The 14,715-nt window shown below is 37.2% G+C and overlaps 1 protein-coding gene across 1 annotated transcript in view; it reads left to right on the top strand.

The window, feature by feature from the left end:
• Positions 1-347: 347 nt before the first annotated feature.
• The window catches only part of Sirt7 (sirtuin 7), a 70,128-nt gene continuing 55,760 nt past the window's right edge, over positions 348-14,715 (top strand). The window contains exons 1-2 of the mRNA XM_081732144.1: positions 348-523; positions 13,377-13,474. Coding sequence (XP_081588270.1) covers positions 422-523; positions 13,377-13,474 — 200 coding nt within the window. The 5' untranslated portion in view covers positions 348-421. The remainder of the gene's footprint in view (positions 524-13,376; positions 13,475-14,715) is intronic.

Here is a 14,715-nt window from a genome sequence, read left to right as displayed (position 1 = left end):
GTTATCTCAAATCAAAACGCACTTTTGTGTCATTTTGACGCAAACTGTTACTGAATAAGGCCCTCCATTCGTAAGAGAAGGTTGCTTTATTCTTGATTTTACTGTTTTTGTGGTTAAGTATATATAACACATATCGCCAACTTAAAAAATAACAAGTCTCGATTACCCACAGTAGAGTTTTAAGATCGTATTTGAATATAAATATTGTTATTACTATTTTTGTTTCGTTTGTGCGACAGAAGAATCACTATAGACAGCGCCATAGATATACAAAAGCATGTAGACACTAATCGATCGTCAGTTTGTGCTCCATTGTTCTTCCTCATAAATTTCATTCGTCCTTTTTTTCCCGTCACCTCGGCCTTCTTTTTCTTCCGCATCTCCACACTCCAGTCAACGAGGACGACGACGTTTTGTAAACATGGAAGAGAGAAGTGAGAATCAGACAGTATATACTCGTCGAAGGACTACACAGATAAAAAATCATTGGGTGAAAGAAGAGAGGACAGCAACATACAAACAGGTTATTATGCTTCTGGTAGAGAATGATTAAAATAATAATTTATAGCATTTTGTGTCAACAATAACGAGTGAAAAAAGAAAGATAAAATCCAAGCCTGAGTGGGATGTGAAAGTAACCGTGTTAATTAATTGAGGGATGTTGACCTATGCAATTTTGGCTAAAAAGTTTTTTGGTTACTGAGTATACTAATACTAAAATTTTAAAAATAGTGTAATAATGTAAATGTACGAAAGTAAATTTTTATTGATTTTTGTACAGTGAAGATTGCTTACCAGATTTTGCATTATTTATAAATAATTAATGATAAGTAAGGATAATAAGCTGTTTATTCGTACTAATTTTTACGTGAATTTAAAGGCCATGACGCTGTTCCACGACTTTTTAAATTTATCTTCATTTAATGAAGTTAAGAAAAATGAAAATGAATGATACCATTCAGTTTATCTCCTTTGTACTAGAAATAATATAAATATCGCCCTCAAAATGAATAAGGTAAATGTTTAGCAGAAAGGATCCAGAAGTACGTTAAAAAATACAAAATTTACAGAAAAAACGGAAGATACAAGTACTTAGATCTAACATAACCTAACCAAATCCAACTCAAAACTAAACTAACCTAATATTAATAGAAATAAACGAAATTCTACCATTTTCGACCTAACTTAACCTAACCTAATGTGAACAGAAACTACCGAAATTGTAACATTTTTAGAAAAGATATCTAGTCCTCTTCTGCTAAATATTCTCCGTAAATAATACTAATAGGGGCAAAAGTGGATCTGAAAAGTTAGGGGGACGCATGGTGCCACGCCGTCCCTCATGCCTATCTTTGCCTATTGTAATTTTTTTAGAAAGTGGGGGACGCCACGGACGTCATCCCCCTGCGTTCTCCCTCACTTTTATTCCTGACTAATAAGTATTCTTTTATGAGCCAAACGCAAGATATCACTGATTCCTTTTTAACAAGATTGGTTAACTAACTCTTCTAACCTTGTAATATAAGAAGTTAACTATGTTAGGGTCGCTTTGCTTACGAACTGAAATTTTATTCCAAAAGCGAAAAGAAGGGTACACAAGATTACAACCCGTTTGATTTGTAAATGAGTATTAAATTTTACCAGTAGCGTCAATATAGTAAGTTATATATATTATTGTATTTGGTCTAGGAATTAATTCGTGCGGTTGGTACGCACACATTGAAGCTGTAGTACAAACACAAAATACATAAATACCTTAAGAAAAATATTGTCCATCGCTAGCCACCACTTTCGCCCATCTGTCAGGCAATGTACGGATTCCGTGGCGAAAGAAGTCCTCATCCTTGGAAGCGATCCAGTCAGAGACCCATGTTTCGATATCTTCTGAAGAAGTAAACCGCTGTCCAATCAAATCGTTGTTCATGCAATCGAACAAGTAGTAGTCCGAAGGAGCAACGTCTGGTGAATACGGCGGGTGGGGTAAAACTTCCCATCCGACATTTTCTAAATAGGTTTTGACCGGTTTTGCGACATGTGGGAGAGCGTTATCATGTTGAACAATAAGTTTATCATGTCTGTTCTCCCATTCTGGTCGTGTTCTGGCCAGAGCTTGCTTCAAACGCATTAATTGTCGTCGATAACGTTCTCCATTCATAGTTTCACCCGGTTGCAGCAGCTCATAGTACACCACACCTTTCATATCCCACCATATGCACAGCATAACCTTTGCACAGTGAATATCTCGTTTTGGTTGTGATGGACCTGGTTCACCTGGTTTCACCCAGGCCTTTTTTCTTTTAGGGTTCTCGTAATGGATCCACTTCTCATCACCCGTAATAATTCGATGCAGAAACCCCTTTCTGCTCTGTCGTTGAAGCAGCAATTCGCAAATGGTTTTTCGTCTTTCAACGTCTCTGTCTTTCAATTCATGTGGAACCCAATGTGACATCTTTTGAATCATTCCCATGGCTTTCAAAAGTTTGGAGACTGTTGTTTGATCAACGCCTAATGCTGCTGCAAGTTGTTCCTGCGTTTGACACGAATCCTGCTCGAGCAATGCTGTCAATTCTTCGTCTTGAAATTTTTTTGGCTGTCCAGCTCGCTCTTGGTCTGCCAAGCCGAAATCACCACTTCTACACCGTGCAAACCACTTCTGACACGTTCGCTCAACTAGAGCATGGTCACCATACACTTCCACCAAAATACGATGACTTTCAGTCGCACTTTTCTGCATGTTAAAGTAATGCAGCAGGACACCCCGCAAAAACACTTTATCAGGCACAAATTGCGCCATGTTCACTTAACTACAAACTGGTGTTGTTGACGCTTTAATCCACTGCCCTATACTACGAACGATACGCGATGACAGGGGTTTGCAACACATGTGTGGATACACGGAACTGTGGGACGCTTCGTTCGCTGCGCCATCTCTTGTCCACCCGCACGAATTAATTCCTAGACCAAATAGCAACATACAAATGAGGCAATAAATCTACCGTTACCTCTAAGAATAGAATAACTATAAGTTTATTGCAAGTTCTACGTTCGTGACGAATATTTAACGACTTTTTTTTTATCTTCGTAATTTTGTTGAAGTTGAGTTCCTAGTGTAATTTCTCCAAGGAGACAGATGATACTTGCTTGCCTTTCTTATTCTTTTCGACCTTAAATTATCAAGATTTTCAGGAACCTTTGTATTATCAATTTTTATAACATGGCCCAACCATTTTAATTGTAATTGTTCAACGTTTCACCAAAATTCTTTTTAGACAATTCATTTCCACTGCCGTAAAATTTAGCTTCTATTTCTCACTGCACGAGGGTGTAGGTATTCATGAAGTCCGGTATACTGACAGTGTTGTCTTGGCTCTTATTTCTTTGTCCCTGGAGGCGCAGTGGTAGAGCGTTCACCTCTGATACATGGTGTCTGGTTCGATCCCAGCACGTGCCAAGTGAACTTTGTGGTGGACAAACACCGTGTGCGTGAGTTTTCTCAGGGTTCTCCCGTTTGCTCCCACTGTCTTCACTCCACCATTTCATTCATTTCTCATCATTGCTGTCTCCTTTAGCCTAGTTGGCATAACCCTGGTGTTAAGGGCATCACTCTGGATAGTCCCTATGTAAAGGGTTCTCTCATGCTCAAAGCTGGATGATTGCGTTTGCATGGTCACCTGAAGCCATCACAAAGAATATATTCTCAAATTTCCAGCACATGAGAGATGGGTGGAGGAAATATTGACACCTGTAATTCCCTTAGCAGATATATTAAATAAGATAATCTGCTTAACCAAAAAAAAAAAAAAAAAACTAGAATTGGATTTCATAAGAAATCTGACACAGTTGAACCAAAAAAAAAATTTAGATAATTAATTTTAATCTTCTTTTACAGAAATCAATATCCTCCTCCCACGTGAGTTCATATTTTATAGTCGTCTTGCCCCTTTGACGACTTCCCCTGGTTATGGCCTTTAGAACTGAATTTTCTCTGCCATCCCCTTACCAGAGGATCTTCTATCATCAGATAAAAAATTTAAATGAAGACTGGGAAAGAGTGTTCACAGCCTCTCTTGGACCCGGCCAAGCGGCACATCTGAAAGAGAGATAAGCAAATATACAATGGTACTCACCTCTGCCTCTAGGAACCTGGACATCTAAAAGATCACCACTCCAAGATAGACTTACGAATATCTATTTTATTGAACACTAAGTCACGGACACTAACAAACACTATACATCTTTTTCTACACAAAAAAATTTTCTTTGTAAGCAAATAAACTGGGATCGATCGATCATAATGTGTGCACTTTATGTTAAGCCTTTTTTTTTTTTTTTTTTAAGCATTTCTATTTTCACTGTATTGTCACTACACTTTCACTGTATGTAGTCCTCTTCTCTTCTGGAATAAGTCTTCGTCACTCCAGTTAGACGCTACTGCTTTCGATGTTTTTTGCTTGTATTAATTTTCTGGACTATGTGATTTTCTCTCTTCGCGATCTTTGATGTTACCACCTTCCATTTACTAGGTTAGCATGATATTTTTTTTTTTTTTTTTTTCAAGGTATTTATAGCGAAGTTCTTCTCGCCCTGAGATTTTGTCGTCGTGTCTATCGAGAATTAATAGCGCCGAACGAACACAAGATGAAACACAACAACAGGCTAGTAGTTACACTGTTCATTACACTTCACCTGATTCATGTTTCATGTTAATTTATTGATTGAGTTTCACTAGCGGTTATCAAACAAAATTAATTTTCTGAAAAGTAACGATAATCAATAGTAATTGATAGTTATTATTATTATAATTATTGTTTATAATAGTGAAACACTTTGTTGAGATTTTTCGGCGTGTCAATCAAAGTATTAACTACACTATCTGGACCGCACTTCATAATCCGAACTAAACACAACTTCCAACTAGAATGATTATGTGCTTGAGGTGAACGGACCGGTGGTTAACTAAGAACTAACTGTTTATGCCTTGAGCTTCAATATTTACTTCCGCTGGTTGTCTCTCAAAAGTCGTAGAGATTCTCTCTACCTTCATTGTTTTTGGGGTTGTTGACCTTTTCCCTTTGTGATGTGCCACCCGCGTTGAGCCGGCGACAAATTTGTAAATAATTTAAAATTTACATACTGTCACTCCATTTTCTGTATCTATACGTACACTTAGAGTTTATCCACACACTCCCAGTATGTCTTTTATACCAAACAATTATTACAATTTTATTAAATCACGATTTTATATCTTGTTTACTAGTCGTAGAGACCCGTTAGGAATCTCCAGGCAGACGTTTTGTGTCTCTGGTGTTTAGTGCACTCTAGTGGCAGGTTCTAAAATTACCTTCTTGCAGGCGGGAAATGTTGGACCTGTCTGCTTCTGTTTTTCCTTTTACATTTTTTTTTTTTAAATTGACTATGAAATGTTTACATACAACAAATAATAATCACACCTATAATAAAGTATATGAGTACTTTACTTATTTTTGTAGGTCCTTGGAGTTGTCATCTTTTTCGAGGTTGGATGAAAAAAAAAAAAAAAAACGTCTTTGTGGTGAGTTGTCTGCTAGCTCCTCCCTCCAGACATACCACTCGACACCCTCCAAGGGTGGCTGAGAAAAATCTTTTCGAGTGAATTGGAAGCATGTGGGGAAACCAAATACGATGCAGGGTCGCGTAAAACATTTTTCTTAACTGGTATCGGAATTTCCAAAAACATTTTAATATTAAATATTACTTATTAATAATATACTCTTTAAATCTGGTACTCCTGACATAAACGCTATGTTTTCTTTCTTTTTCTTCGGTCAGGCTCGCTTACCAGCCAAACTTTACCTAACGGTTTTTCTCAGAGGTGTGAAAATACAGATCAGATTGGATTTTTAGCACCTATTGTCACAAAAATTTAGCATTAAAGTGTGTACCCGCTAACAATAGAGTTGAGTTTGGATGTAACAATAGTTGCTAGTCAATGCTTCTAACTTCATTTCATTTTTCTGATGTCTGTTCCTTATAGAATATACGTTACAAACCTGCTTCTTTTTGGACATGCGTCTTACTTTGGGTTAGCAACTATGTTAGCTCAAAGGTTATTGAACTCTTGGCTTCTCGAATTTTCCTCTTGCGTGATGCGAAAGTTGAAAATTTGTGTGTGAAGATGAGCGCTTCTTAGACAGATTTTTTTTAAGTAATATGAATACCAGTTTTGTATATAAATACTTCCATTTATACATATTTATATGTCTGAATTAATCCTAATATAATTAAAATTATTACTTAATTTGGCTTTTAAATTATATTAAATTATATATGTGAATTACTATATTTACATTTTGATATGCAAAACAGTTGGTGGGGCTGGCAGCTTACACTGGGACGTAAAACTCGAAGATTTCATTATTTTCTTTCTGTATCAGAAGTCACCTGCTTAGTATATTTTGTTTGTTTATTGAAGTCCTACTTCAGCACCGAGGTCATCTAAGATTGAACCTACATTTTAAAATGGAATCCGAATCACCGCAGTGGGTTCTAATTTTATGGTATCCCGCTAGACCATGCGCACTACTCACTAGACCAATGAGGGCTATCTACTTAGTAAAGTTTAGGTGCGTTTAATATTCTCCATTTAGTTCTGTATTAACTCCCTAATTTTTGCTTATAACTACTAATAACTACTTGAAGATGTGTATGCGTTCTAGTTCCGTATCTATTATGTAAATTTTACGTAATTTCTTCTTATTATTGTGACTTTCGTTTTTTCTTTATTTACGTGCAAGGATCTTTTAACTAAATAACAAAGAGTGAAAAAGTGAATAACGACCGAGGCTCGAACCCGTGTCCTCCGGCATACCCTGCCGATGCGTTAACCACTACGTCTCCCAGAACAGCCACACACTTTCGAGGTCGGTGCTCTCCTCTCAGACCAAGTGACTTGTACCATAGACTTCTGCTGTACTTGGACAAGCTAGTGTCCATACAGATGGTGATCAGAAAAATGGAAACACCTGTAGTTGGCAACACGTCAGATGTATGGGTTGGCAGTGGTGTCGTGGCGCCCGCAGCGCCGGACCGGTGGTGGTGGTGTGTTAGGTCGGTCTCCATACTACGTCAGGCGCAGTGGAACAGCAGTGTCCAGTGGCTGCAGCAGACGGAGGTAGTGTAAAATGGGAGACCTCTCAGATTTTCAAAGAGGGCAAATTGTTGGTGCGCGGTTATGTGGAGTGAGTGTGACGGCAGTGGCTACTGTGTTAGGTGTGTCGCGTGGGATAGTGTCGAAGGTGATGACGGCCTACACAACACACGGGAAAACCACATCGGGGAAGCGGAACAGTGGGCGGAAGAAAATCATGAGTGACAAGTCACGCCGGGTATTAAAGCGCATTGTCACGCAAAACCGTCGTGCCACTGCGGAGCAAGTGACGGAGGAACTCAATCAGCACCTCCCCCACCCTGTTTCGACAATCACAGTCCGCCGCGAATTACATGACATGAACTTACGGGATCGTGTTGCACAGGTCAAACCGCTCATCAGGGACCATAACGCTTTCGCACGCCGCAAATGGTGCTACGACCATGCAACTTGACCGTTGAGGACAGGAAACGTGTGATATGGTCGGATGAGTCATCCTTCACCCTATTCCCAACCACGGGCCGTGTTTATGTGTGGAGAACGCCCAAAGAAGCTTATGATCTGCAGTGTCTCCGCCCAACTGTGAAACATGGCGGCGGCTCGGTGATGTTGTGGGCCGCCATATCATGGTTTTCATTGGGTCCTGTGGTCACACTTAGCGGACGAATCACTGCCAACGATTATGTCGCAATTTTAGGAGACCACTTGCATCCTATGGTCCGGATGTTGTTGATGTTGACGCCATCTTCCAGGATGATAATGCACCCATTCACACAGCTGGCGTTGTTGCAGCGTGGTTTGAGGAACATCGGGATGAAGTTCAACACCTCCCCTGGCCCGCCCAGTATCCAGATCTCAACATAATTGAACATCAGTGGTCCGTCTTGGAAACACGACTCCGGCGACGATTTCCACCTCCATCCTCTCTCACAGAACTGGCCGATGCCCTGCACGAGGAATGGTGTAAAATTCCACTTGCTACCATTCACGACCTCTATGCCTCCATCCCACGTCGCATCAAGGCTGTTCTGAAGGCGAAAGGTGACCCGACACCATATTAATCTGGTAAGTTGCAATTTCGTTCAGGTGTTTCCATTTTTCTGGTCACCATCTGTGTATTGAGAACACTTTTTGACGAGTGTAATTTCATATGTGTTAATGAAAGGAGAAAAGAATTGATTTTTGTACACACCAAATCCTCTGTAGCTGCAAATTCAATAATATATATTCGTTTCATTAATATATATATATATATATATATATATATTACCGAGTTAAACAATCTTACCTTAAGTCGTCTTTTATAAACTAATATTGCGGACGGTTATGATTAATATCGAATTGATGATAATTATGAAGGTAATTAATTCATCGAAACCGTCTGCAATATCAATTTGAAGGGTAAGGGGGAAAAAAGAAGGTCACAAAACTGTTTTCGAGAAAACGGCGTTTTAATATTGAAAAGCACGTAAAAAAAAGTACCGTATAGGGTTAGTCAAATCTTTTGCTCTTTTTTACATGGATATTTTTACATCTACGCAGGCATACATATACAGTCAAATAGTACCAAGAGTCACCAACAGATAGGACAAAGTACCCGATAAAGCACACACATGGACATTCCTTGTTTTTTACCCTTACCCTTCATTTGTAAAGAATGATTACCTAACTCTATGGCCTATGGAACAGAGGTTCAATGCCGCGTTCACAAAAGCTTTCCATTGACTTCTGTCTTTAGATAATTGGATCCAGTTTCCGCTTCGTATTCCTATTTCTGAAAGTCATGTTAACATTGTCCTCACGTTTGCGTCTAGGTCTTTCTGATGGTCGTTTTCCGAATGGATTTCGAGTTAAAATTTTGAAAGCGTTTCTGCGTTCTTCCATTCTGGCTACATGACTTGCCCACCTGACCCTCCTAGACTTGATGACCCTACCAATGTTTGGTAAACGTATAAATTATGTATGAAATTCCCGCCATTCCTGATTCCCGTTCCACTTGGATCCGAATGTTTGTCTTAGAATTTTATTCTAAGAATTTGTCTTAGAATTTTATTCTCAAATACTTTCAGCCTACGTTCTACCCTCAGAGTAAGCGACCATGTTTAGCAACCATTCAAAACAACAGGCACAGTAGAAAATAATCAACCATACACTGAGGTTGATTACTTTTTACGTTTCTTTGCGAATTACTAGTTTCGTTTCTTTCATTTTTTCCTCTCAAGTTCAACAAGAATGTACTTGAAAGAATTAACAATGTAACACTATGGGAATAAAGAAATAAGAGGATGTGCATTTACAAATGGTCCCTGCTTGAGGAGGAAGAGTGAGTTGTCAATTGCAGATGATAATTCATAATGCATCTGGTATATTGCAGATGATAATTCTTCCTTCTCATCTGATATATTGCAGAAGATAATTCTTCCTCCTCATCTGATATATTGCATATCAGATAATTCATAATGCATCTGATATATTGCAGATGATAATTCATAATGCATCTGATATATTGCAGATGATAATTCATAATGCATCTGATATCTTGCAGATCCATCTGATATATTGCAGATGATAATTCATAATGCATCTGATATATTGCAGATGATAATTCATAATGCATCTGATATCTTGCAGATCCATCTGATATATTGCAGATGATAATTCATAATGCATCTGATATATTGCAGATGATAATTCATAATGCATCTGATATATTGCAGATGATAATTCATAATGCATCTGATATCTTGCAGATCCATCTGATATATTGCAGATGATAATTCATAATGCATCTGATATATTGTAGGTGCATCTGATATATTGCAGATGATAATTCATAATGCATCTGATATATTGCAGATGATAATTCATAATGCATCTGATATATTGCAGATGATAATTCATAATGCATCTGATATCTTGCAGATCCATCTGATATATTGCAGATGATAATTCATAATGCATCTGATATATTGTAGGTGCATCTGATATATTGCAGATGATAATTCATAATGCATCTGATATATTGCAGATGATAATTCATAATGCATCTGATATATTGTAGGTGCATCTGATATATCGCAGATGATAATTCATAATGCATCTGATATATTGCAGATGATAATTCATAATGCATCTGATATATTGCAGATGATAATTCATAATGCATCTGATATATTGCAGATGATAATTCATAATGCATCTGATATATTGTAGGTGCATCTGATATATCGCAGATGATAATTCATAATGCATCTGATATATTGCAGATGATAATTCATAATGCATCTGATATATTGTAGGTGCATCTGATATATTGCAGATGATAATTCATAATGCATCTGATATATTGCAGATGATAATTCATAATGCATCTGATATATTGCAGATGATAATTCATAATGCATCTGATATATTGTAGGTGCATCTGATATATTGCAGATGATAATTCATAATGCATCTGATATATTGCAGATGATAATTCATAATGCATCTGATATATTGCAGATGATAATTCATAATGCATCTGATATATTGTAGGTGCATCTGATATATCGCAGATGATAATTCATAATGCATCTGATATATTGCAGATGATAATTCATAATGCATCTGATATATTGTAGGTGCATCTGATATATCGCAGATGATAATTCATAATGCATCTGATATATTGCAGATGATAATTCATAATGCATCTGATATATTGTAGGTGCATCTGATATATCGCAGATGATAATTCATAATGCATCTGATATATTGCAGATGATAATTCATAATGCATCTGATATATTGCAGATGATAATTCATAATGCATCTGATATATTGTAGGTGCATCTGATATATCGCAGATGATAATTCATAATGCATCTGATATATTGCAGATGATAATTCATAATGCATCTGATATATTGTAGGTGCATCTGATATATCGCAGATGATAATTCATAATGCATCTGATATATTGTAGGTGCATCTGATATATCGCAGATGATAATTCATAATGCATCTGATATATTGCAGATGATAATTCATAATGCATCTGATATATTGTAGGTGCATCTGATATATCGCAGATGATAATTCATAATGCATCTGATATATTGCAGATGATAATTCATAATGCATCTGATATATTGTAGGTGCATCTGATATATCGCAGATGATAATTCATAATGCATCTGATATATTGCAGATGATAATTCATAATGCATCTGATATATTGCAGATGATAATTCATAATGCATCTGATATATTGTAGGTGCATCTGATATATCGCAGATGATAATTCATAATGCATCTGATATATTGCAGATGATAATTCATAATGCATCTGTAGGGGGAAACGATGGCTCAGTGGTAGAGCGCTTACCACTGCATACGTGGGATCCCTGGTTCGATTTCCGACCAAGTAGGTTTGTGCTGGACAACATCGTGTCTGTGGGTTTTCTCGGGGTACTCTCGTTTCCTCCCACTTTCTCATTCCACCGATCCCTCTATCCTCATTCACTTGTCTTAACAGTTCGCCTTTCTTTAGCCTAAATTGCATAATCGTGGAATATTAAATTCAAAGATTTCATTTCATAATGCTTCTGTCACTAGATCGCATATGGATAAGTGTTAAAAATATTGTTGTTGTTAATTATATTATCCATCTATATTATAAAAAGATATGGTGATAGAATACCACCTTGTTGTACCCGTATAGAGAATTGATTTCAGTTGATGTAGGCTACTTGTATTTGCTAGTACATGCGTTCATGTAGATAGTAAGATGTGATTAACAGTTATCTGAGATATATTTCGTGTTTGCTTAATTCAAAGAAGAATAAAGATCTAAGATTTGTACAACACACTTTTCCAAAAAGCGAAAAAAAAAAAAAAAAAAAAACCTACAGCTTGTAAGTAGTGAGATTACAGAAAAATTCCGCAGGAAGGGAGGAACCATATCAAAGCGTGTAGTTTAGCAGCTTTTACACGTTACCGAAGAAAGTGTCAGAGAACACTCATTTAATGAATGAGAATGCAAAAGTTGCGTTAAAATGACCCACACAACAGTCAGCGTTTGTTTTCGAACACCAACATCTACATAAGTTCTGATCCCGCTCAGGCCATAGGTGTTAACCCTTTTACGATCCATGGTACGTTTTCGTACCATAAAGCAGTGTTGTCTTTAACTGCCTTTTTTAGGTGCTATAACGCATTTAAAGCTTTGTTTTTTTATTATTATTTATTTATTTATTTTATTTTATTATTATTGGTCAAGTCAGACTTGGACCAAAGAGCACCCCAGATGGGTTCTGGAACCAGAGGGTCAACTTGGTGGCGCCAAGTGGGGACGGGGGCGGGACATCACATTTTTTCCTTGAGGCATTTTTTAAAATCTTTTCGCGCCCTTAGCTTTTAAGGTATCACATTGAAATTTCGTATACGCATTGTATACACCTGTAACTATTTTTTTTTTTTTTTTTTTTTTTTAAGATCTCTACGTCAACCCGGACCGGAGGGCACCAAAGGTTTCAAAACTTTTTTTTTTTTTTGAAAAATTTCCCGGATTTTCCCGTTTCTGGTGTATTATATGGGCATGCGAGTGGTATTCCTTGAAAGGTTGCTTTATTCTGAAGAGAATGAGGTATGAACCATGATCCGGTGACAGTAGTCTTGTTTTAGAAAAATTTTACATAACGTCGTGTTGAGATTTTCAAAAAAAAAAAAAAGTAATTTTGAAGATCTCACATTGTAATTTTGCACATGCATTGTGTACGCAACTGCATATTTTCCCAGTGATTTTGAGATCCCTACATCAACATAGGCCCGGACGCAGAATTTTTGAAAAAAGTTGTTTTCGGAAAAGCTCCCGATTTTCCCGTTTCAGGTGTATGATACGGACAACAAGTAGTACCGTTGGAAAGGTTGCTCTATTGTGGAAAAAAAAAAGTATGAACCATAATCCTACGATATATAACAGTGAAGTAGTAGCGGCTTGATTGAAAGTCTAAAATTTACTTTGAAAAGCCAGGATCGTAAAGGGTTTATATATTGTTCTTTCTATATTCGTCATTCATTGTTTATTTCTGGGCAGCTGATTCCTTAAGAATCAGTTGATTTGAGTGAATTAGCTACATTGCACTCTCCCTAACTACGTTACTCAGTTGTTTAAAACTGGAATGAGCAGTATTCGAGTCCTTTCAATTAAATTACATTTGAAGAGAGCAAATGGTAGAAGGCATTCAACTTATTTTTGTCTTTTCAGATCTCAGCTATTCTACAGAAACCAGAAGATGCCAGAACGGATGAAGATAAACAGTTTTTGCAAACATGTTCGGAGCTCGTGGAAGAAGTCACGAAAAGGTAGATATTCACGCTTTATAAAATTATTTTATACCTAGAAAGGTGAGAATATTGTGCAAAAGACACATAATTTTATTTGCCTTCTAACTTTACACGACCTTATTTTTCTTGAGGACTGAAGTTTTGATAGATTCCCGATGGGGACACTCGATCAAAAAGATTTGACAGCTTTTTCAGGCCAGCCATCCTGAATAAGGTTTTCCTCATTTACACCAGGCAAATGCCGGGGTGGTACATAACGTATAGGTCCCAGGCCATTTCCCTCCTTCCTCAGTCCTTTCTTCCTTCCCTTTAGCCGGAAAGTGTGATCGCCGAGGGACGTTATCCCTCATATGTGACGAGTTAACATGGCCATAGGTGCTGAAAGCCCAGAAATCTAATTCCTAAATCCTAAAGTTTTTTTTTTGCTGATACTTTCTTCTGAATTTATAGGTACTATAAGATCTGGACTGGGCTTAGGATGAAATTAGGAAAGGTGAGTTATAAACTATACAAACATCTTGGCTTCATATTTCCTGATAGACGGTGTGGGTGCATCTTATAATAATAACAAAACTACGTGACATTTACTCCATAGGATGGTAATCCAAGTAGAGCAAACATTACATTAGATAGTCATTAATTGAATTTTTGTTCCGAGCATTAACGAAGAAACAAGTTATCACAAACGATAGCTTCTTCCACCGCTAACTACACATAGGTGAAAATTCAAATAATAACTTTAAATTGATAGACAAAACAAAACTTCAGCATCATTTAACATGAAAATTAATTGAACAGTCTAAAAATTTACTTATATCAATATATTGCACCATGCAAGACAAGGCAAAGAACATGAGGCAGTACTTTTCCATACACATCTATCGTAAATGAAACACACGAATAGAAGTTTATATTTACTAAAATAACATACTTACATACTCTCAAATTAGAAAGGGATTAGTATTATTACAATAATTGGTATGGATGTTCTACATACACGTATATATGAATGGATGCATTGATTTGATATTTCTAGCACATTTTTTCCTATTGCAGAGATGTTCGAAAAGGTTTCTTATGCTTTTTCTTTCCGGCGCCGAATGGTGGCTGCTTCCCGTGGTTTCTCTCTTGTTCTCGCTGTTTGCGCGAGCTACCCCTACCAGATGACGTAATCGCAGATAGGACTGTGATTGGTTGACGTTGGTTGCCAAGGCCGTCGGCTGCATCGTCTGCTGGATGTTGCTATCCGTGCGAGAATG

Source organism: Thermobia domestica, chromosome 11, assembly GCF_964235325.1.
Source record: "Thermobia domestica chromosome 11, izTheDome1.hap1.1, whole genome shotgun sequence".
In the NCBI taxonomy this organism is placed as follows: Eukaryota; Metazoa; Arthropoda; class Insecta; order Zygentoma; family Lepismatidae; genus Thermobia; species Thermobia domestica.
Note: the sequence above shows the minus strand (reverse complement) of the source record. Positions and strands in the feature narration are given on the sequence as shown.